The sequence below is a fragment of the Cyanistes caeruleus genome, chromosome Z (assembly GCF_971803275.1).
Source record: "Cyanistes caeruleus chromosome Z, bCyaCae1.hap1.1, whole genome shotgun sequence".
In the NCBI taxonomy this organism is placed as follows: Eukaryota; Metazoa; Chordata; class Aves; order Passeriformes; family Paridae; genus Cyanistes; species Cyanistes caeruleus.
The window spans coordinates 71,365,830-71,390,066 of NC_141732.1; the positions used below are offsets into that span (position 1 = coordinate 71,365,830).

The 24,237-nt window shown below is 43.1% G+C and overlaps 1 protein-coding gene and 1 long non-coding RNA gene across 9 annotated transcripts in view; one reads left to right on the forward strand and one right to left on the reverse strand.

Annotated features, from left to right (window-relative positions):
* Positions 1–24,237, forward strand: part of PDZD2 (PDZ domain containing 2) — a 201,780-nt gene that overhangs the window by 48,753 nt on the left and 128,790 nt on the right. For 4 of the 8 annotated variants that reach the window (XM_086870110.1, XM_086870111.1, XM_086870113.1 and 1 more), the window contains exon 3: positions 15,516–16,350. In XM_086870110.1, coding sequence (XP_086726236.1) covers positions 15,872–16,350 — 479 coding nt within the window. In that variant the 5' untranslated portion in view covers positions 15,516–15,871. Of the gene's footprint in view, positions 1–14,885; positions 15,399–15,515; positions 16,351–24,237 lie in introns of those variants that run through there. The other 4 variants (XM_023943889.2, XM_086870112.1, XM_086870115.1 and 1 more) reach the window with 3 other exon arrangements.
* LOC111940957 (uncharacterized) lies at positions 8,542–15,884 on the reverse strand. Its single transcript, XR_002869792.2, has 3 exons — positions 15,035–15,884; positions 10,895–10,983; positions 8,542–10,790 (listed from the first exon to the last, which is right to left on the reverse strand). It is a non-coding gene; the product is annotated as an uncharacterized LOC111940957 (long non-coding RNA).

The window sequence follows — 24,237 nt, forward strand, 5'->3', positions numbered from 1 at the left end:
TGATACCCTCCTCTCTTTATCCACCCTGCTCAGATTGGACCATGCTAGCAGCTATTGCAGAAGAGATGCTATGTAATCAGGTCCTTGTTTTCTTGTTGCCAGAACAGGATAATGTGGGACTAGCAAAGCAGCGAAGGTTGTACCTCCTTTCTCTGGTGCTGGGTGGAAAGAATAACACGTTGTCATGCTCTGGCTTCCTGGCTACTGGGTTGTCAATGCTTGCTGGCAGCTCTTCACGAGCTTTCCTGCCTGGGAAGAGTGGTTCTTTCCGCAATTTCAAAGTATTTCCTTTTCTCTGTTGTTCTTCTTGTTGGCTCTGAGTCTTCCCTGGCTGCAGGTTGCTCATAGTAAAATATTAGTCATCAGTAAAACTGATATATCTGCATATCATAGATGCATAGTGCAATGATATGGCTATCAAATACCTCTCTTTGGCAGCATCTTAGTATTTTGCTTGGGATGCTGTGATGACTTCAAATCTGAAAGTGTTTAAGAAAAATATTTTCGAATTTACTAAGAGTTAGGGTTTCTAATGCTGAAATATATGCTGAATATTGATATATGTAATATTGTCTTTGGGTATATGCTGGTGACAACATATATGTATTTCAGCTCCTGACCCCAAGCATGTTTCTAAGCACATGATAAAGCAGATACATTGTAAGTCTGTTGATATGAGCAATATTACATAGTTCCTTAAGTGTTTGAAGGATTAATACTTCAGCTTTTGATAACTGGACTTCTGCATATGCTGCACCTGCTTATTTCTTTAAAAATATCCCCAAATATGTATTTAATTTATAATATTTGAATCCAATATTGTAGTAGCACTATATTTAGTTTTAAAAAGTCTGTTTGGTTTAAATAAGACTCACTTTGAAGCTTCAGCTTAATGGTAGATTTGGGGGAAAAACGGGGGTGTGTGGTGGTTCTGTTTTGTGTCTTTTTCTTTTAGTGGTTATATCCTGTTACAGAGAATGATTATGATGAGAGCTTATGTGGGGGAGTTGGCTTGTTGCATGTTCTTAATCTTTGGCATGCCTCTGAAAGCCTGCCTAGCTTCTTTTAGATACGACCTGCAGTTACACACATCTGAATAACACAATACATGAAAGTGCATATGACGTGTCTTTAAGTCCAGTGTGTGGTTAATACACCAATACTAGTAAAGATAGTAAAGATTATTGTGTGTGTTTGCTCTGAACAGACTCCCTCTTTTGTCCCTTCAGCCCAGTAAGAACATTGACTCAAAAGCTTGAATATTTAAAATGCCTGAAGGCAAGACTTTGCTCTCCAGGTTTTGCTCCTTGTCTTTGCAGAGATGATGACTGCATAAAAGCACATGATTAGATGAAGCATTGAATCATTATTTATAAAGCATAACATTTATTTATGTATTTTTAATCGGGATGCAATTCAGCATTGAAGCCTTCTGAAGCACTAAATAGATACACAAGAACTACCATGACAATGACTTCTGTGCATGAAACCTTTGCCCCAGATTTTGAGCAGATTTAGTGAGATGGTATGTGGTGTACATGTGTAGAAAATGAGTCTCCTGACCAATACATGGTGGTGACAGTGTTCTTGAAGAGTGAAGTTGATGAAGACTCTGTATATATGGGTTGCAGTATTTGGACTGGTGAATTTTGTGTGCAGACTTCCAGGAAGGCAAGCATCTTCTGAATTTCCCCTGAGAGCACAGGCTCTGCTGACTGGGGGTATGTCCTACAGTTTTGGCAGCAAATACTTCATAATTGCTAAAGCTGGGTGAAATCCCCCTTACATTCTAAGATGCTGAGATTGCTCTATCTCTAGCTGCACTCTCACCTTCTTTTTCTTGACAGATAATTTTCAGTCAGACAAAAAAACTCTGTCTGAAAGTAGCTAGACCAAAGACTGTGGTTATAACCCTGTCTAGTTATTTCTGGAACCGGAGTACCATCCTGGGCCTGCTTGTGTGGAACTTCAGAAACAGCCATAAAATCCAGCTGCCTCCAAAAGCACAATCACACATTGCCTGAGAAGGGTCAGAAGAGGCTTGGGGGGCTTCCAGATCCATGTTCCAAGAGGTCTGGTTGCAGAAAGATACTGCTGATGTGGTCAGTACTAGGGTACACACATCCTCTGCGATATCTTAATTGGTGACGCTATCAAGGGGAATCGAGAGCAGCCTCAGCCAGTTCACAGATGGCACCAAGCTGTGTGGGAGTGCTGATCCTCTGGAAGGCAGGAAGGCTCTGCAGAGGGATCTGCACAGGCTGGATCCATGGGCTGAGGCCAGTTGTGTGAGGCTCAACCAGGCCAAGTGCTGGGTCCTGCCCTTGGGTCACAGGAGCTCCCTGCAGCTCCAGGCTGGGACAGAGTGGCTGCAAAGCTGCTGGGAGGAAAAGGCCCTGGGGGTGCTGGTCAACAGTGGCTGAACATGAGCCAGTGTGTGCCCAGGTGGCCAAGAAGGCCAAGGACATCCTGAATGTATCAGCAATGATGAGCCCAGCAGGACCAGGGCAGTGACTGTCCTGTGCTGGGCACTGGTGAGGGGCCACATCTTGAATCCTGTGTTCAGTTCCGGGCCACTCACTGCAAGAAGGACGCTGAGATGCTGAAGCTGGACTCAATGACCTTGGAGGTCTTTTCCAACCTAATGATTCTATGATTCTATGAAAGAAATGGATGCTGTGGTCAGCATCAGCAGCATCTATTCTCTGAGAGGTGACAGCTCATTGCTTCCAGTGAGTTTCTACCAGCAGGGTTAACCTTCAATTTGGGAAAGAAAAATTCAGTCTGGCATGCATGCTTTGGGAGGCTGCTGTAGTTCAGCTGGAGGTTAAGAGGACAGAGGCAGCAATGACAGGGTTATGGTTCAGTGGTCTGTGTCCTTCAGAGGTCACAGATGAACCCTCTGTGCCTCAAAAACCTCTGCATTGATCTGAGAGCAGGAATGAGAACTAAATTAAAACTGCAGAGACTGACCCTCCATCTGTGGAAATCCTGCTGTTGGCTGTGGTTGAAGCCATGTTCTGGTTTTGGAGATGCATTCCCTAAGGAGGTGATGAACAGTCAGCTTCATGTGTGCTCCTGCCTGTCAGGGCTATAGTGAGGAAAGCTGAGCTCTGCTGATGTGTGAGAAGTGCTTCACACACCTGGACCAACTGTTCATGGAGAAGGAGTGAAGTGTAACTATGCAGTGTTGAAGAGAAATACAGATATTGCTTCCAGGTAGATACTGGTGGTAGAGATGTAAACTGTTATCTGAAAGTCCTTTGGTTTTTTACCTCCCAGCTGACTGAGAAGTGAAAGAGAACATTGGTGATGATGAGTAAGTGAGCAGTGTTATGGGATCTGCCTGTCATTGTTTAGGGTGAATTTTGGGAGGAAACTTTTTAAGTAGTCTTTATGCAAATGCAAGTTGCCCCTCCCCCAACCAGTTCTGGAAGTAAATCTGCTTCAAGAAAAGTGGGAAAAACTGTTTATTTAACAAGCAAAGTACTCACAAACATGAAAAAATGAGTAAAATGGAACCATGGTGATGCCTTGAGAAGCTACCTAGAACAGAGGCTAGACAATGTTAAAGGAATAAAGTAGGTATTTATTAAAAAGGCCTTCAAAGGATACCTTTGTACCTTGGGCAGTACAAGAGCCTGGCTGTGGCTACACCCAAGATGGACACTGGATCACACATTTTCACACTTTTATAAGTTTGGTCCATTTGCTTATTGGAGTCAATTGTCCAGTTACAGCTTCAGGTTCTGAAGTCCCATCCTCCCTGACTGCTCTCCTCAATTCACTGTTGTTTATTCTTTTGGGGGTCTGAAGCTGAAACAGTGTCCTTGGTTCTCGGGCTGGAAAAGGATTGTCTAACTAAACTGTGAGGAGATCTTGCTAATACTTTGTATGAAGTTCAGAGTTATATCATCATGCAGTACAGAATCTGGAAAATATGAAAGCTAAAATTTAAGGCATCAATGGAACCTCTCGTTGTTCTGAAGAGATGGCAAATTCAGAGAGTCCTTTTCATGGGGTGTAGCTCAGCTCACTCACTCTTTTATCAGTCCCTCCTGTGCTGGAAAGTGCCAGGTCCCATGCCCTGGTGGCCCACAGGTGTGAGCTCCTGGGGTTTTTCTGGGTTTTTGGTCCAGAGCAAGGCTGATCAGTTCCAGGAAAAGAAAAAGCCACAGTCTGGGGAACTTCTCTGCCTCAGCCAGCTAAAACCAAACAAGAAGCAAAGGAGAGCTCTGTCCTGCTGTCCGTGCTGCAGACACACAGGAGGAGGAATTCAGGGAGCAAGTGCACTGCCTGCAGACAAACTGCACACTTCTCCCCACTTTGCTCTCTGAACCAGTCTTAAAGGTGCAGGACTTATGTCTGGGCTAAACAGACATATACAATTCAGCATCATAAAGTCACCCCAGGACACTGCAAAAGCCAAGGTGGGAAGGTTCTTCTTCCTTTCCTAAGCTCTACTTGGCACACTTGCTGGGGAGCACTCACAGTAGGCTGTTAATTATTTCCAGTGCTCAGGTCAGATTAGAGATGATTAATGGATTTTGGGAATAGTGATGCGGAAATTTGTCTTGTTATAGCTGGTAATAATAATAATATTTTTTTTTGTCTAAATTCAGATTTATGAGAAAATGGAAAGCTATTTATTTATTTATTTATTTATTTAAAATTTTAGCCTTTCCAGTATCAGTTTTTTGATGGTGAAATATCTTCAGTCCATCTTCCAAGTTTATTCATTTTTCAGAGCTGCAATCTGTTTTTTTTTTCTTGGTGCTTATCAACATATAATCTAAACATCTTGTTGAGGACATTTGTTTGTTTAATATAGAATCACAGTATTGGAACATGAGATATTTGTGGTTTGTTTGTAATACTAGATGCATGACTCCTGCAGACAATGTAGTCCAAATTTAACATGTTATTTACATTTTCTTGTTTTATGAATAATTATTGCAGAGATCTTTCACACAGGAAGAATTTGAGAAGAGTGGAAGCATTTAAAAATAATTACAGATCTACTTTTGTCCGTATTTTAATGTAAGTGTTGTCTTCAGAAAGAACTGGAGTGCACAGTAAATTTCTATGGGAGTGTTCAAAACATTACATGGAAGCCCAGTCCCTCAGGAGCCCTTGCAATTGGGAAATCTGGGGTTTTGGCTATCAAGGTATAGGTAAATAGAGGTCTGTTTCAAAGTCATACAGGAGTAGGTGACATTAGCGAGGACCTTGAAAAAGTGGGTCACTTATTTAGCGCCTAAATGTAAATTTGAAGTCTAACTCTGTTACTTATATGCCTATAGTTGTGACTAGTTTTCTGTGTGAAAATGTGTATGTGTGTGTGATAGAGCTGTGCTATTTTCAAACTTGTAAAAGGGATGTTTCTTGGAATCTGCATACTTAAAATTAGATTTCCTCTGTGGTTACACAATTGTAGTATAAATCAGAAAAGCATTACAGACTAATTATGTTACTCCAGATTTTTACTTCTATAAATTATGTCAGAAACAAATTCTGAGTACAAATTCATAATGGTGCTTCCCAGCATCAGCTCTGAACTGTTCGGCAAGTGGAAGAGATCCAAAGGATGATTAGGCATGTTCTACATGTCTACAGAGGAGGCTGAATAATTGCAAAACTGGATGGATACTATTCTTCAAGAAACTCTTTAAATACAGTTCTTTCATCGCTGAACAAGCTTGCAATAACTTGGTTCCTTAAACAAGCTTTTTTTTGTTCTGCTATCGAATTGAATAGTCTTTAAGGGCTTAGAGGTAGATAAGTAGTTTTAATGATCTGACAGCTAAAGAAGTTTGCTTTGATATAGTCTGGGACACTAGATCATGTGAGAATTAGGTAGTTTTTAGTCTTGTCTGAAGTAAGTTGTTTCATTCCAGTTTAAATGAATGCAAAAAGGCAAGCCTATCTTCCTTCAGTCCTCAAAAGTACATTGAAAATAAGAATATTGGAAAGATTTAGAAAGCCACTTAGAAATTGCAAAGCTTCTTCATTTTCCCACCTGACCTGGACTTGAAGAAGAGGCTGCTGGAGACAGTTTGTGTATAAAGAGGGTGAGGAGAAAAGAGAATAATTTGATCATACTAAAGGGCTCTGTATCAGTATCAGAAAGAGTTTTAGATTTGATCCTCTCATTAATAATGGATGGCCAGATGGATGCTTCCTCCTCTGCTGTCTCTTTTTAACTCATCTGAATGATGGTGGAAAATGCAGCCCAGTGGTTTGAGCCTGGCTGTCTCTCCAGTTTAAAAGCGCACTGTCTGTCTCTGAATCTCCTCTTGCAACACAGCAGTTTTGGTTTGTTGAAAAGTGCACTTGGGAGGTTTCCTTACCAAACCAAGAAGGTCAAACAACCTAGTTATTTAATACACAAAAGAGCTAAAACTGCATTATTGCAGCTCTGGCTCAGCATTTTATTGCCATCTGCAACACAACTAGCTTTGGTTTTCCCTGCTTTCAGAGCAGGGCTGCCTGCCTGATTGCTCACCATCCCAAAATACATCATATTTGCTGTCCCCAGAGGACACCATACTCTTAAACATGGACAAGACTTCAGTAAGGAAGGGGCTTGTGCTGCCTGACCTGATGGTCCAGAGCTTTACTGTTAACTGCTGACATACAGTGAATGTGTTTTTCAGCTTTCACCTATTCATGTTACTTTTAGTAATATCATTAAAATCTCACCATGTTCCTGTTCCACTGTGAAATACTTTCTGGGATATTATGATCCCTGATTTCTGGTATAATTTCATTCAATATGTTTTGGAAACATGTCTCTTTTTATGAGCTTGCTTATGTTGTATGGACATTAAGAGGAAGGAGGAAGTGGATGTCTTCAGAGCTCTAGAAGGAATAACTAGCTTCTACCAGGAGGCACTGGTTGGTTTTGTGAGAGCTGAGGCAGCTCCTCCTGAGCAGCGCTGCTGACAAGGACATACCCTATGGCCTTGGAGTAACACTGGTGGTGGAAGCTGCTGTAGTGGAAGCACACTGTTCCTGGACAGTCCTGCAGTGCACTCAGACAATCTGGAGCAAGGGTAGAAGGAATTAGGAGAGCTCTCTTCCCATCCTCTGGTGGGACATGGTGCTCTACATGGCACTTAGTAGTAGAGGCACGTACGGTCTTTATGAAATTTTCCAGTGGCCCTGTGCCTACAGGAAAGCTTCAGGTGAGGCTGTATGGCATGCCTACTTTTTTGTAGCTCCATTCCCTCTTTATAAAAATGGGCACAGTCTCATTTCCTTAGGGAAAGATTTTACCAATTGCCAGTGTTTTGGATACTGTGAGAGTGCCTGGAAATAAGTAACTCCTGTAGAGAGCTATTTGGTGATGAGGTTTTCAAAACACATCCAAGCATATAGTTAGGTTTTTACCTAATTGCTGTGCCCCCCTTAGAGTGCAATGTTTCCTGCAATAATTTTGCATTTCTATGCTCGGCTGTTTCAGTGTCCTCTTGGTGAACTGTTCTTTGTTCTCAGGGCTTGCTTGGGCTGATACTGCAAACGTCCTGGCAATTACTAGGTTTGATTTAGTAAGTTTAGATGTTTGCACAGGTCTTTTGATCTTTAATATAGTGGACATATATTTTTGAAAATCAAAGGAGTTAAGAAAGCATTGCAGGGAACCTGTCTGCAAGAACTGATACAGTTTCACCACTGCCTTTATTTAGCTATGCTATATTAGATTTTTTTTCTTTTCCCAGTTTGCCTGGTTAACTGGTTTAAAGCAGATTTCATCTGATCATATTCAGATATGTCTGTTTTACTTGGCCACACATTTTTTAGGTAATGGAGCAGAAAGTGCACTTGAAAGATGTCATGCATCTAGTCTGAAAATAAACGTGCAAGGGGCCAGATAAATGTTTCTTCCTAAGAGTGCCTATTCCTCTCCTTTGGGCAGAAATGGAGCCTGTGGCAACAAGCTCGGATGAGGATTCAGCTGATGTTAAGGAACAAAAATCCCAGTTTTAATATTCCTGTATTCCTGTTGGTTACTTGTGTAGAGGTCAAACCTGAGGCTGTGGTTTGACTGTGCAGAAAATCCAGCTTTAGGGCTCCTACAGCTGTACTAAAAGTATTGAGGCCATGAAATATAAAATGCTGACTGCTATAAAACTTGCTGTCAATTCAAATTTGTTCAAAATCTCTCAAAGCCTCCCAGTGTAAGATTTAAATTTTTATTGCCAGGTCAAATATCAGAAGTCTTCCTATGGCTGGCATAAAGCTGACCTGTAAATGTGCACTCTGACTAATTCAGCAGAAACATAACCATGTGCCTGGATCTGATTTGTACCACTGGGTAATCCAGAATAAAACAGATTTGCTGCTGTCCTGAAGGATTTCAGACCTCAGACCATTCATTACAGCAAAACCATCTTTGGACAATAGCATGTCTTTTAGTGAAAAACCTCAATGCAGTTTCAAGATGGGCTTTTCCCCATTGTTACTTTTTTTTCTTTTTGCTATTGCTTTCTAACTAATAATTAGAAACTACACTTGAACAGAAATTAGTAAATGAATGTCTTTTGCTGGTAGTGGATTTATTTCTCTGGTGCTGAAACGCCCAGATGACTTTAGGAAAACAAGTACAATGCTTTCATCTATATATAAAAAGATTTACGGTATATGTCAAATATAACCTTTAAAGCAATTATAAAGTGATCTCACTCAGGGGATGAAAACAATTTTTGGAATAACTGTATGTATGCTTTTCTGGAAGTTTAGGCCAGGCTGGAAATGCCAAAGGGGTTATCCTTGAGGATTGGGTCTTGGCCATTTGCACAAATCACCTTTTAAAAATCAGTAATGGGACATTTTAATGACCCTCTGCATTTCTGTTTCCCCCTATGAGAAAGCTATTATTTGAGCTCTTTACATAATTCCTTTGAGGACAACATAGGAAGAAAAAGCTCAATTTATCAGAAAAGAAATAAGGTTATTGTTTATGCACTGAATATCCACATATGCTTTTTGACAGTTCCAGCCTCAACTTTTTTAAAGAAAATATTCTTATTTTTCCATAAGCAATCATTTAAGGCTGCTTTTGTGCTGCCTTAAGAAAGCCTCAAAGAAACATTCTCCCTTCATCTACAGCATGTATGTTTAACCTGGTATTTTGGACTAAAAGGCTGGAGATGCAGGAAGAAAGTATGTTACTTCCTGAGCCATAAATATATGATACATAAAAACAATAATCTTCCACTGAAGAATGGAGAAGAAGATAGGCAGTTTATTTACTTGGGTGGTATTTCAGCCTTTGAGAGCACAACTTATATGGGTGTGCTGGGTGGAACAGGCAGGTAAAAGCTGATTTTTCTGGCTGTAAATACTCCAGGGATGAAGGTGAGAAGAGCTGATAAACACTAAGAAGAGCAGAGAGCTGTAGAAGCTGCATGTCTGTGTGTATAAACTGATTATGTGTACATTTAAGCCAGAATACAGACTATTTCCAATTATGCAAAGTGTTGGGGCAGCATTCCAGCAAAATATAAGAGATGTAAGTGTTCTTCTATTTGAAATTTGATGAGTTTTATTGATTAGACCATGAAAAATTTGCTGTGATATCTGGAGTCTGTATTTGGTGATGCCCAGGAGGATCTTTGTTGCTGGTGGCACAAGGAAGGGGACTAGGCAGCTCTGCTCACCAGGTGCTGGCACACCTTTGGGAAGAAGGATGCACCCAGGCTGCAGCCATGCAAAGTGGCTGGTTGGTTGGCGGTTGGATAGGATGGAGTGGGACTTGGCGGTTGGCACTGCTGGATAAGAGGGGACCATGCTTCTATCAAGGTTTTTGCAGCATCTTTTTGTTCCTCTGAGAGCATCTGGCCCAAAAGCTTCTCTTCTTGCAAAGGTGGGCACCTGGCCTGTGCTGTGGGTTGGCTCTGGGTTCAGTCCACAGCCTGCCACAGCAGTAAGCCTGAGCCCTAAAACCAGTTAGCATGGTGAGAGTCTCTTTAAGATGAAATCCCATGAAAGGCTGATCCCCTTTGTGGGTCCTCCTCAAACTGAGTGGTCATGCTGTCTCTGCACCACCATGATCCTTCTGTTTGAACAGGACTAATATTGTTTCCATATCACATTCAGTACATTAATTGACATTTCCCTCCCCAGTACTTTCCCAGTTGAGATGTTCTGTGCTTGCAAACATCCTATCTGCAAAATCTTAGTTCACTTTATCCTTGAAACTGCTAATGAAAAATCTCAATAGACAACACTACTGAGATCTACCTAAGATGGGAGATTTAATTACCAGAGAGTGTGAATCAGTAGCCTCAGAGGGATTCAGAGCAACCAGGACAAAATCTCTTTGGTGGAAAGTTGTCCCTAGGAACAGGGATTCTTTTTCACAGGACAGGGGATTTAGGGCCCAGGGGGCTGCTCAATCCCAGTTCTGGCTTTTTTTACTCCAGACAAGTCTAGGCAATTCTGGGGTGGGCATAAAAGTAGAGTAACTTGCTCATAGGTCTGTACTTGATGCTAGGCAGGTGGGGTGGTCTGGCCTGTCACCAGACCTGTCACCTACAGAAAGTAAGCAAGGTGGTGGTGACTCCATGAAATTTTCTCATATAGGTCTTGAGTCTATTTTGTGGAAGTCAAGAGTAAAAATAAATTTCTTCTTAGTGTTAAGGTTTCAATTTTTATCAGGCAGATTTATTTTTTTCCCTTCATGAACAGCTTACCACCTTTCTATTTTTTGCTTCCATTGGCAGTGGACACCTGAACCGCTCTTCTCACCAGCACAGAGGTATTCAGCTCAGTGTTGTCTGTTACATCTGGAAGGAGTATTTCCTATTTATTGTCTGGAGTAATTTTTCCAAAGCCAGAAGGTTTTGTTTGAGCATATCAAATCCCTTGAAAGTACTGTATAATTACCTACATGATTAATTTAAGTGTCTGCCGTGGCTCTGCAGTGAGCTCAGGGGCGTAGACAGGCAACCTGCAGCGTATCGATGCCCGCAGCTTCTCCTGTGGGGAGAAGGAATGGGGTTTTGAAGGCTGCCTGCCTCCGGCAGCGTGGAGGAGGCAGTCATCCTCCATCTCTGAAGGGATGTGTGTGTATGGAGGGGGAGAGCCCTCCAGCAATGCCGCTAAATGAATGATGGATGAGTTTTGCGTGGAATGCAGACGCCTTTGAACGCTCCAGCCAGCTAACTGCAGGGTTGAAGCTGAAGTCAACATCAGTGCCCTTTGCCAATGCACAGGAGGTTTGGAGACTTGAGCTAGAACTCTAAGCTGCTTTCAAGGAGCCCCAAGATCTCCAGGCTGGAGACCCTGGCAGTGCTTTTGATCTGGGGATAGTTGGGAAAAGACAGTCCATAATATGTATGCCCAATGTCAAAACTGATGAACAGCTGACAGCAAAACTCATTAAATTGTTATGCAAAAAAGGCCTCAAAAAGTGATCTGGTCTAATCTTCTCTAGAGCCTGAATGGTTCTGAACCCTGTATGGTCACTGAGAGCTGTACCAAAATTTGCTGTTAAAACAAAGAGTGTCATTGTCACAAGGGTGTCATTGACATAACTCACAGGATATTATCCATTAAATAACACCTTACTTTATTCTCACAAGGACGGAAAATTATGTTGAAGGAAGTAAAAGTTAGAGGGATTGAAATGGTGACATCTACTGTTTCCACAGCCCAAGAGATATTGGCTCTAATCATTGTTTATGGCAGATGTCTGACCTTCTGCAGAGACCATGAGACTCCAGAACCTGAGATGGTGTTCTCCAGTGCCTTGATATTCTTCATCCTTCTGAGTGTTACCTAACCACTACCCTAAATCTATCTGGATGTGATTCACATACATTACTCCATCATGGACAAGAGGAATAGACTACTTTCCTCCTCATGGTCACTGTGGGGCATTTTAAAATACATGAGGACCTTTAACTTGTACTCTCACACCCTACCTGCAATACTTTCTCCTTTTTAGCAGGCCCTGATTTTTTATTTCCTAGTAAGTCCCACTTTCAAGACTGGCAAGTCATGTCAGAGCTCTGCTCCAATGGGGCAGTTTTGCTGCTGAGACCTTTGTGAATCTACAGAAATACTTCATGTGCCTTGTTGGCTTTGTCCCCACTGACACATCCTGGGACAATGACCCTTGTTTTTCTCCAACAGCAGAAGATTGACAGGAATGATTCCCTATAAACCCTGGAAAAGTTTCAAAGCCAAGCTGAATGGGCTTTGAACCATGGCAGGGGGGTTTAGGACGACATCCCTTCCGAACCTAATCCATTCTGTGATTCTGTGAAAATGCTGCATCTCTTTCCAAAGATTTGCCACATAGCCAACCCTTTCTAAGTGAGATATTCCTTTTGTACTAATCTGCATTTTTCCTTGATGAACTTTACCCTAATTTTCAGAGTACATTTTTCCGATTTTTGCCAAGCTGTTTTAGATGCTAATCCTGTTCTCCAGTGTCTGCAGACACGCCCAGCTTCGTGTAATCTGCAGACTTAATATGTTTACTCATTTTCATTGTCCAGGTCACTAATGAATGTGCTGAGTAGAACCAGACTATACAGATCCAGCAGCGCTCCACTTGCAATGTCCTTCTGTTTTCACAGAATGTCATTAATAACTACTCCCTGGGTATGGATTTATAGTAGTCTCATTTAATCATATTTCCCTAGTATATTTATGAGAAAGTTGTTTGAGACAGTGACAAAAGCTGTAATAAAGCCCAGATAAATGACATCCAACAACTTCTCCATTATAAAAAGAAATTAATTTGATTTCACATTATTTTATTCTTGCCTCTCCTGTGTCTTCTACTCCTTAGATTTTTGTTCTCTTCCACAAACATGCAAACTATTTCTCTGTTTGATATGGAGTTTTTAGGATGATTGATGCCAGATTGACTGATGTCACATTTTTCTGCTGCTTCTCTTTCTACCTTTGAATGCCACTGCATTTACTGTTGTCCTTAATTCTGGCCCCTTACTTGTCTGAGTTCTCACAAGTGACCAACAGTATCTGAGACGGTTTTAGCTGATTTTGTAGGAAATTTAAATGATGGTTTATCCCACTCTGCTTGACTGGAAATACCTGACTTTGACTGATGTCTTACTCTGGAACAGGCAGAGAAGAGGACAGTATGCCTCTGTAGTGATATTGTGCCATACTGTGTACTAATTCCCTGTGTATAGTTGGTAATTTTAACAAGGACTAAAGCAAAACTCAAACCAGTGTTGCATCTTTTGGTGTCATTTTTCAATAACTTTCTCTCTGAGCAACATTCTTCCGGATTGCCTTCTTGGTATTAATATGCATATAAAGGGTAACTTTTTTTTATCTTTTGCAAGTTTTATTTCATTTTTATGCCCTTATGTTTCCATTATTTTTGCCTATGTGTTCACACTATTTTTTTAAACTTGTGCTCAGTAACCTTTTAGTGTTCTTTTTTCTTGTCTTTGAGGAAAATGAAAAGCTCATGATGCTGCCAAGTCTTCTGATCATTCTTCATTGAGATGCTATTGTTCCTGTGCCTTTTAAGCACAAAATATTGTTTCTTCGAGAAACTACAGCTCACCTTGATTTCTTTTTCCTTTAAACTCTTCTCCATGAATTTTCTATTAGCAGTTTGGTTTTTTTTTAATCCACTGAAGCCAGGCATTTCTGTTTTTCTGCTCCCAATCCCTTGATTTTACAGGCATTCTTACATGAGTTTCTTTCCACCTTCTTACCCTCAACACATCTCTCTCTGGAGGCACTTCCCTGCTGATTACTTGACCCCATCCATTATGTGAGAGTATTGCTCTGAAGGCACCAAGACTTTCTATCTCCTACTGCTTTCCTTTCCTAGCAGATATCTCATGCTTGCACTTTCCTATTACCATTGTGTCAGCTGTTACCAGGTTCTTGGTTTAGTGTTTGTTGTGCCCTCCCCTGTATTTGTATTGTCTTGTGCTTTCCACCTTTATTGTTAACCGGATAATTTCAGTTCTTCCTCCGCTTTGTTCTGGACCTCAGAGAAATTATTCACATCATCCTCTGTGCCAAGGGATTCTGCCTCTATTTTCTTTTTGTTGGTCCACATATAAGCTATGCATTTTTAGATCAATATTTCAGATCTAGGTTTTACTACAGCAAGTTCCAGTTATGTCAATTAAATCATTGCTTTTGTCTTAAATATGAGATCTTAAATAAGACTTAAGGTCTGTGTTAATAAAAACCCCACATACTCACCAGTGTTGCATTAGGTGTTTAAAATGTTCGGAGGATTTAATCTTATCTCCTAGTCAGTCTGTGTATTATCACCTCTTGTTTTAGACGTGTGCCTGGGCAGTTTCTGTCTTTATTCTTCCCCTTTTCTTCCCTGTTTTTCCTACCCAGAGCCTAACTCAGAAGTCCCTCTGACTAAGCAGGGGGCAAGTTCCTCCTTTCACAAGCTGATATCTATTCCTGTTGAGCCGCTGGTGTAACACCACCCTCTTGGTGAAGATGCTGGTGTCCTCCTGTACGAGCACCACATGTGGCCCTGATCTGTCCCTGCCTGAGCTTCCTTGGGGTCACTCCTGTCCATCTAGGAAGTGTGCCCCACGGCCAAAGAGGTGGCAGAATTTTGGATACAGCTTCTGGGCAGCAGGATTTTGCAAGAGCCTCCCTCTACATTCTTTCTTTTGGGGTTATAAGCTCTTTCTACAGCTTTTCTACCTAACACAAGCCTTTTAAACACATCTGCAAGAGCAGACCTGCAGGCTGCAAGACTGTAGCTGCTGCTTTCTTCTGCTTTCTTGGTGCACAGCTCACTGAGCAGCATCCACTGCTAGAAAATAAAGCCCTGAAAAATCCAGTCGACCAGACTTGACTAGTGTCAGGGTTTTTTCTTCTTTCATAGATCCTAACGATCCTGGCAAAAAACCCCCGTCTCGCCCTGTTGCCTGCCCCAGCTCCCCCTGCCTCCTGGCTGCCTGTGTGCCTCCCGCTCCAAACTGCAGAAAATGAGGGAATTCACCTGCTCTACTCTTTTCCCAGGAAACTGGGTAGTCACTACCCTTAGATGCCTTACCCACAAGGCGGCTGTGAGCCGCTGCTGCCACGAAAGGAGGGCCCCATTGGTGTCCTCTCCCTTGGTGATTGCTGCTGCCCATCCCTTTTGCGGCCTGCTGGGGAGCAGAGTCCGGGGAGGGCCCGGTTTAAGCCTATCCCAGCCCAAAACGACTGGCACGGACGGCAGGGCTGGTGAGGCCGGTGCCCCTCCGGCGGCCCTTGGAGCGGGTTTGGCAGGAACTTCTCCTCCGCTTCGGTGAGAGCCCTGGAGCTGCGGCAGGAGCATCCCCAGGGCTCTGCAATCCGCGTTTCACCGCCAAGGTCGGGAGCTGATGGTGACCTTTTATTCCCTTGCTGAGGAGAGCAGCTGGTGCCCTCAAGTGGTAAATCGCAGAAGGAGAGCGGCCGGGCCCTGCGAGCCGGCCTTGGGCCGCCGGGCCCGGGCTGCCGGCCTCTGCAGCGCTTCTGGCTGTTCTAACCACGCTGTTTCGCCCTTGCAGGACCTAAACGCTGTGGTGATCGTGGTGGGAAGGACGCTTTTTTCCCGACGGAGCCCGGACATCGGCGGCAGGCAGACCTGGACAGCCACAGACGCTCGCAAACTTGGCCCGCCAGCCAAGCTACAGCATCAGCCTGTTCGTAGGGCCGGTTGTGGTGCCTTGACACCGAACATCCTTCCTTGACTGTGCTCTTGGTCAGCTGGAACCCCCCCAAAATCTCCGTGAGACTAGATGGAGCTTGCTTTGGACCTGCAGCCCCGCTCCAGCGTGTCCCCCCCAGGGGCTGTGGGGGGCCACTGCGCACGACCTGGGAGCCGACTGGGGCTGATGCCGTGAGGGGATGCCCAGGAACAGCGATGCCCATCACACAGGACAACGCGGGGGTCTTCCTCCCCCTCCTGTGCCAGTGGCTGCAGAACAGCCGGAGGGAGGGAGCCGAGGGAGCCGAGCAGCAGCTCTGCCGCTCGGCCGTCCAGAAGCTGAGTGAGTACATCCAGCTCAACTTCTCCCTGGATGAGAGCAACCTGCAGCCAGGGAGCTGTGGGACTTTGGATACGGAGATCTGCACCATGTACCTGGCCCAAGAGATGCGGAAAAATGAGGTCCTGGGCTTGAGCTTTGGGAATATCCCTGCTCTGGGGGACTACGGGGAGAAGCGTCGGGGAGGAAAGAAGAGGAAGGCGCATAAGGGGCCTGTGCTCGACGTTGGGTGCATCTGGGTGACAGACTTGAAGAAGAACAGCCCGGCCGGGAAGTGCGGGAGAGTGCGCCTGAAAGATGAGATCCTTTCTCTGAACGGACAGCTGATGGTCGGTGTGGATGTCACCGGAGCAAGGTAAGGGTGGAAAAGCTGCCACCAGCAGCTGCTGCCTCTGGTGCCACATGGTGCAAGTCGCCATGGATGGAAGTCCAGGAGCAGAGGTTTTGACCTTCGCTTTCCAGCTCCTGAGAGAGCCCTGGGTTTGTTCTTGAAGTCTTGTAGAAAATAAGTAACAAAAGCAAATTTATAATTAGCCTACATGTGCTACTCACACTTACACTGGAAATTTTTCAGGGGTCACTGGGTCAAAAAATTATACGTCATAATCACCAGAGAGGCTTCACTAAAACAGGAGCTTTCCTGGGTTTGTATGAAACCATCTCCTTAAGCAAAAAGGAACACAGATGCAGCAGCACTGGAAGATATTTTTACAGGTGCTTTTTATTTTTGGTGAATTATTTCAGTTGAGGGAAGCATTTTTGACAGCTAAATGTTGTCTAAGGCTTTCTCAAAGCAAGACATTTTTGTGTTTTCCAGTTTGTAACAACTTAATTTTAATAAATTCCCTTTGATTTTAATGCATTTGCTCTCTTCTGATGTCTCCTGACCCAGAAAACTTGAAATCTTTAAGAGTTCAAATCAAAAATTAAGATCCTTGCAATGATATAGATTATTCCTGTGGTGATTTTTTTTGTTGTTTTTTTTTTTTTATTTTTTTTTTTAAATTCAGCTATTCCATGCTGTAAAATCAGTTTTTGCCCCAGTTTTGCTCTTTGTGGGCTGATAGACATTACCCTTTGCAAAGGCAGAAACCTTTCTCTGCTGTAGGTGAGGATGTAAACATTCATTCATACCTAAGGTTACAATGTAATGTTCCTGAGGGCATGAAATACTCCCCCTCTTGCCAAAAGGGAATTTATTTTGGAAACCAAGTCCTAGTGAAGTGATCCCAACAGTCAGTGAATGTGGCAGGAGTTTGGGCTGACCATCACTCCCAGTTCTGACATGTGGCAGAATAAAAGCAGTGACACCTCAGTCTGTGGGTGCTGTGCAGCTCAGCCTTCTGTGGTTTTACATGTATGAAAACAGCCCTCTGTAATTCCTAGCTTGTGATTCAGTGAGTGCATAAATATTGGTACTGTGGCAGTATCAGTCAGTGGCACCTCCAAATTTGAGAGTATTTATGGCAAAAGTCAGTTAGTTTGCTGTTTCCCCTTCGTCAGATGTCACTGTTTCGATATACAAGGGAATTGCTTGCAGTGGGCAGCAATAATGTTGTCTTATTAATAAGAGATTATTATGCAAAATGAGAGATAATAGCCAATGAAGTAAAAAATATTTGGATATCTGTCCTTTTTGGCCTGTCCCATAAGGTTTAATTTCGGGCTTGTTCCTTTTGGAAAGCTCTGTTATTAAACCAGTGAGCTGCAACTACAGCTAATGTGAACCAAGTGCTCCATTTTCCTTACATTTTTGGACTTTACAAAGGCATAGTTTTGGTAGTGTGGGGCCAGCGTTGTTCTTAAAATCCTGTTTTAGAATATTCTACATCCAATTTAGGCCAAAATTTAGGACATTGCTTACTCAAAACCTGTTTTATTTTCAGCATCCAAAGCATCCTCACCTACTGCTGACTGCTATTTGACAAGGGTGATGTTGATGGATGACAGTTTGGGACCTTGATGATGCTCCCAGTTTGGAGAGCTGGCTTTTGCCTATCAGGGAGCTGGCTGGCAGCTCCAGCCCCATGTTCCCACACTGCTCATCTGGAGTGCTTGAGGATGCTTTGGGAGTCTTTCAGTAACTTTCTCCATTGCGGTGCTCAGAAGGCACATAATTCTGTCTAGCTTTATATAGGTCAAAAGGCAACATCAGCTTGCCTTCTGGGAAGACTGCTTCCAAGAAGAGGCTTTCCTAGAGCAATTCCATAATGCTGCTATGGTGGGAGTAGCAGAGCCCCTTTCCCCTTGGGTTTTCAAGGTGTTGTTGGGTCAGGACAGCACACTAAATAGTAGTTCTGATTCAATTTCTGACTGGCAAATTATTCTGTCTGAGTGAGAAACACTTCCAGGTCAATACAGGGGGCTGTTGGTGCTCTGATTTGTGGTGTGATTTACTTAGTGGAACCTACACATGGTCAGTGAAAGTAAAATCCTGCCTTAGGTCCTGCAGCACCAGGCTGGATTGGGCAAGGCAAATCACTGCTTATGTGTTTATTCCACACCTGCCAAGTGTTCCAGGGCAGCCCCTTCTTGCCTGATGAAGGAGTTTTTCACACTCATGCAATAGGGAATCTTCTGTTTTATTCCCTTAACAGTGGAGGATTTGGCATGGGGGTCTCACAGCTCTGCCATTTCCCACCTCTGCAGCAGGGTTTGCAAAAGTGTTCTCACATACCCTGGGCTTCGTGTAACCTCAGGTCTAGTTCCAGCCTCCCATCCAAACCCTCTCTGTTTCAAGGGGCAAATGCAATACACCAGAAAACAAGAGAGAAGAGGTGAAGGCATACAGTCCCTTCTGCTGGCTGTCCTATGGATGTGGTCAGCCTCTAGAGGAAGCAGGAGCAGATGGCTGGAGCTGGAACAGATTGGGCAGCCCTGCACATATAGGGCTGTTCTGGCACCTGCCTGGTGGGCCTACAGGTCTCATGTCTCAGAGTGGTGATGGGGTCAGATACGGTAAGAGCAGCACAAACCTTCCTGGAGGAGCCAGCTGTGAGTACCACTCATCTGTCTGTCCTCACTAGGAGAGCTGAATATGACGTCTTTAAAGAAAAGTTATTTATTTAAATTCCACCTGATTTCCATGTAAACAGCAGAGATAGGTTGATTATTGCTGAACTTGTTCTTTTTTTTTTTTTTTTCTTTTCATTTAGAGAAACATTATGCAGTAATAAAATCAAAGCTCTTTGCTTAACAGGGTATTATTACATTAGAGAGGAATAATGTAGGTGGTGTCATTTTTGGTGATGCTAGTGATTGAGGGAAAAATTATTGCTCTCTTTAGAGTTAGCAAATTGTGTGTGTCTGTCAAACACAATTGCAGGGAAATGAGCTGTATTGGCATACTGAACAAAGGTTAGTCAAAACTCTGCCTATTTATTTATCTTCTGTCTGTACAACTGTATCTCCAAAATATGTGGGTTATGTTCCCCCAGACAACAACTTCCTATGTATTTTGGATCTACTCTACTCATTTTGGGCTATTACTCACTTACTGGAGGGAGACTGTTAGTATTTCTGAAGATGACAGATAAATCTTTCATTTCTTGAACATAACTGAATGGGGCTTCATTGAACAAGTCCTGGGAGCATTGTAAAAAAGAATTATTTTGTCATGAATATAATTCAGTTTGAAATGTTTGATTATGAATTTCATCAAGCATAGCTGAAGTGCTTGGACACAGCTACTATATACATTTAATCTTTAAAATCAGTGCTAAGTAGATTTCCAAATTCATTCTTGAAAAAAACAGAGTAAGATACATTACCAGTGATGACAGTGTGGTAGAAACATGAGATATTATTATAATTTTGTCATTGAGAAAACTCAACCACTCCTTCAAAATATAATCTTTTTCATTGCCAAAAATTACCAAACATTGCCATATGTGGGAATAGAGTCAGAGAAGTGGCTGGCTTATTTTAAACCCACAAACTGGAGTTGCTTCCAAAAAAATGAAGAGAGAGATGTTTTGACAACCGTACCTTTGCACAGTGCTTTCTTAGTCTCTTCAGTCAGTGACCTGGGGGGAGTTGCCAAGACTCCTCCCTAGAACAGAGATGGCATGCCAGATTTCAGGGAAATCAGTTTATTTTCAAAGATGCTGAGAAAGATCTTCAGGAGTCAGGTCTGCAATGGAGAGGGAGCTTCAAGTGCTGCCACTGAAGGCAAAGTTTTTACTTCACTTGAAGCTGAGGATTTTCAGTAGAGCCAAGTTCTTTTCTGAATGCTTGCTGCTACTGCACATGTTATGTTCATGCCTCCAGGATAGCTGGAACTATGAAGGTAAAGTCCTGCCCCTCCTCACAGGTCAATGGCATTAGTAGATGTGTGATTATCAACATTCTAAGCACAGTCCTGCCTCTTTTTAAGTGCTAGCAGCTGATTACAGTGGACAATTCAAAATGTCCAACAAAATTACAGGTCTCAAAATGTGCATAGCACTTTGTGCTGCCTGCTGTGGCAGTCATTAACAGTCCCGGGCTCTGCTGGGTGAAATCTTGATATTCTTTGTCAAAAAAAGAGTTCTTGCTGGTGCTGGAAAGAAATCATGCAGTTCTGGCTGTAATTTGAGACAGATTCTGCCCTGAACAGAGGTCTTCGGGAGGGAATCTTTGTTCCCTTGTTGTGAGCCCTGCAGACAAGGAGCAGACCCGTACCTGCAGAGCAGTGCATGTGCTGTGGGGCTGGGAGCAGTGAAATCTCTTCTGTGTCTGAGAAGAGCTGCTCAAAAATCTGAGTGTGACTTGAAAACTGTTTTTTCTGAAGAGCACACCTTTCAGGGCACTTTTTTATTGAGATCCCCTTTCCTCAGAAGTTTGAATGGAATTATTTTTTAAAAATAAACTGCTTTGCTCCTGCAATAGAAATATTTTCTTGCAGGGAGAAACATCCTTCCCTCCAAATGTGGTCACTCTTTGATATTTAGGTGCTCCAGTTTTGTATTTTCCATGGGGTACTGCTTCCTGCCATGCCATGTTGAGGCACTGTCACTGCCTCAGGAGGCTGGCTGTCCTTGCCATGACTACTTTGTCCCTGTCCTGGCAGCTGCAGTTGTCTCTGGAGCATAGGCAAGATTTTGTTTCACTGTGTTACTTGGCAGTGAGTTCAAAATGCATCCATGTGCCCCCACTGATGTTTGGGGATGGGATACTGAGGAACCAGGATCAAGGACTGTGCTTCCTCAGCACATCAGCTGCAGCTTTCAGGCCACATTTTGGGTAACAAATCCATTCCTTAGTAGGGTTGAGTGCTGGGGTGTATGAATGCCAGTGTTAGGGTGGACGGGGGTGGTTCAGATCTCTCTGCCTATGATAGGATTATGTTTCATTGAATTTTTTTGGGATTTATCTTCCTGTCAGTGCAATCTCCTTTATACATCCTTTATATTACTGAAAAATCACCCCAAGAAAACCATCACTAGTCATCACAGAAAGCTTTGTCTCACAGCACCCCCACCTCCCAGGTGGATCGATTGCTCTGTTTTACTGTGTTTCCTCACCTCCTTCCTAAAACGAAAGTGCTTCCAAGACAAAGTGCTGTTCAGTATAAGCAGTTTCTCTGCCTGGTGTTAGAAGGGCCTTCTCTTGGTTATGTCCACAAGGAAATATTTTTGTTTTAATAGGAAAAATAATGGAAATTTATCCTGTCCCTTTGCCCTTGGCCGAGGTGCAAACATTTCTGTGGAAGCTCCTTGTTAAAATATTAACAGCACTGACTACACAGTGAAAAACAAATACAGTGGTCCTGGAGACTTAAGCCTCCAAATGCAGTCTCAGGGAATAGAGTTCTCATAACTGACCTAAAAAATACCCCCAACCTGTTGAGGAATTGAATTCGTTTCCTTTTTTATATCATATTACCAATCTTCATGCTGCTAAGTGGTGGATCAGGGCATAGAGGTTGAGACCTGGGGCTTGTTATCATGGGCAAGGATGAGAAGCCTGTGCTGACATGCCCTCCAAGGTGCACGAGTCCTGAGGATGGAAAATAAGCACACGTGAGGATTTTGGTTGAGTGTTTTCTCATCCAGTTGAGCTGCTTTGAGCTGGGATACAGTGAATGTGTGCTGAACCTGTGCAAAATGAGAGAAAGCCTATGCATGTCTGACATTTGCAAGGCACAGCTTAAGTCTCACTGTGCTCCTGAAGTCTGGAGTACGCAGTCTGCTCTGAAGCATGGCTGCTGTATTTTACACTGATAGTGGATATAAATCCCCTACTTGATTGTGGGTATGAATTCCTCCCTCTCCCTTAAAATATAGCAGGACTAAGAAACTAAGAAAGACATGCTTTTCTTTCTTTCTTTCATGTTTCCTGGAAGGTATGAGCAGACTTAGCCACACGTGTTGAGAAATAAATTGCTCTGAAGAAATGAGCTTTATTCCAAATCCTCTCTTAAGAGCCAAAGTCTTAAACAGAAGGTCACTAATCCCCAGACTCAGCAGAGATCATTTAGCTGGTTTGTCCTCTTTGCTTTATTAATCTGAGCGTGTGTTCACTCAGTTTCTCCTCCTCACCGTCCAGTTCCTGCCGTTCCTCTCAATGTCCCCATGCCAAGCCTCTGTGGAGGCACAACCCATTCCCTTGTAGCAATGGCCGTTAACAACATCCCATTACTACAACTGCCTCCTCAACAGACTTTATGAACTCCTCATCTGCCTCAAATTTGCATCTTATTTATCTTCTTGCTCAGATGAGTTTTATCTAAACCCCATAAAAAGGATGGAAAGACTTCCACTGACTTAAATAGCTCACATCCTCTATGTGTTTGCATGTTTGTCCAAAAATTAGGGGTCACTATGCCTGTCATTGCCTTCCACATAGTGTCAGCATCAAACAACAGAGCTGGCCTCTCTAGAAATTGTGATTCCCCAGAAGCATTCATGTATAACTAGGCAACATCCTGAGGGTCATCTGCCAAAATTGCTTGCAGCTCAGCCTCTGCACACTTGCTTTTCAGAGGCATTGCATCAGGCTTGAAAAGACTTGGACAGAGGTTGGTGGTGTTGCCTTAGGAGTGTAAAAACTTCAGAGGTTACAGAGAGGGTTTTTCTGTTCTTTGTGTTTGTTTTAATGATCTGTGAAAGTTCTGATTAGAAATCGCTGCCTTGCTGCCCAATGCATAGTTGTGCGTCTCCATTTAATTTGCTTTTCTGACCATGCTGTAATTACAAAAGAATAAGCCCAGTGTTTGGGAGGGAGCTTTGCCCTCTCTGCTCTTCCCTCTCTGCTCATTCACTGTGGGAACAACCTGTTTTGGTGAGTCAGCCTTGTGCCTTGTCATTTACCCTGATACCAAAGTGCCAGCAGGATCCCTTTTATATCCTGAGTGGGATTTTCAGCCTGACACACAGCAAGCATCCCATGCTCTCAGGTCATCTAGAAGTACAGTCAGGATGCAGCAGAACTCAGCTAATTGGCAAACTGCTGGAATGTGCAAAATAAGAGTTGCTTTTTTCCACCACTCAGCCAAGTAATAGGTGAGGCCTTAGCCACAGCATCAGTTATTTTTACAGCCTCCCCAGCAGTGCATTGCTAGCACAGAACAGTGTTTTAGCTATCAATAATTAAAAATACAGATGTTCAAAGACACAAGCAAGGAACATTCCGTTCCCATTATTCCTTCTCTTTCTGTGATGCTTGTGCCCTTACACACCAGTTTGCCATGTGCAGTCATTCACAGCTTCTTCTAAACTGTAAATGTGACTTTCTCTTCATGCTCTGGGAGCCCAGAATTTTGCACAAAGCAAGCTGTTGGCTAAGGACTGATTTTCTTGAGACAGAAGCTCTGAGCTGCTGCAAGAGGGAGACGTGACTGGAGCCAAGTTACTGAGTGGCAGTGAGAATTCTGGGAGGTTGTCCTTTTCCACCCGTACTTACATTGATATGCCATGAGCCCTGGAAAGGCAGAGCTTCTCCAGTCCTCATTCAAATATTTTTTTCTTACAGCACTGGGCTAAGTGAGCAGCATTCTCATTCTTAAATGTGTTTTGGGGCTGCTCTGCAAGCAGGCCATGATCATACCCTCTTATCAGCCTCTGAGTGTGATGTTGCTGTCCTGGAAGATGGACTAGAACTGAACTGTGACCCTTCAGAGCTAAAAGCATTAACAGTGATGTCAGATTAAAACCACTTATCCCCTGTCACTGAGAATCTGGCCTGGACTGGAAAGCACAGGAGCAGGGAGGGTTGAAAAATGATGAACAGGAGACAGTTCCACAGTCAGGGACTCAACATC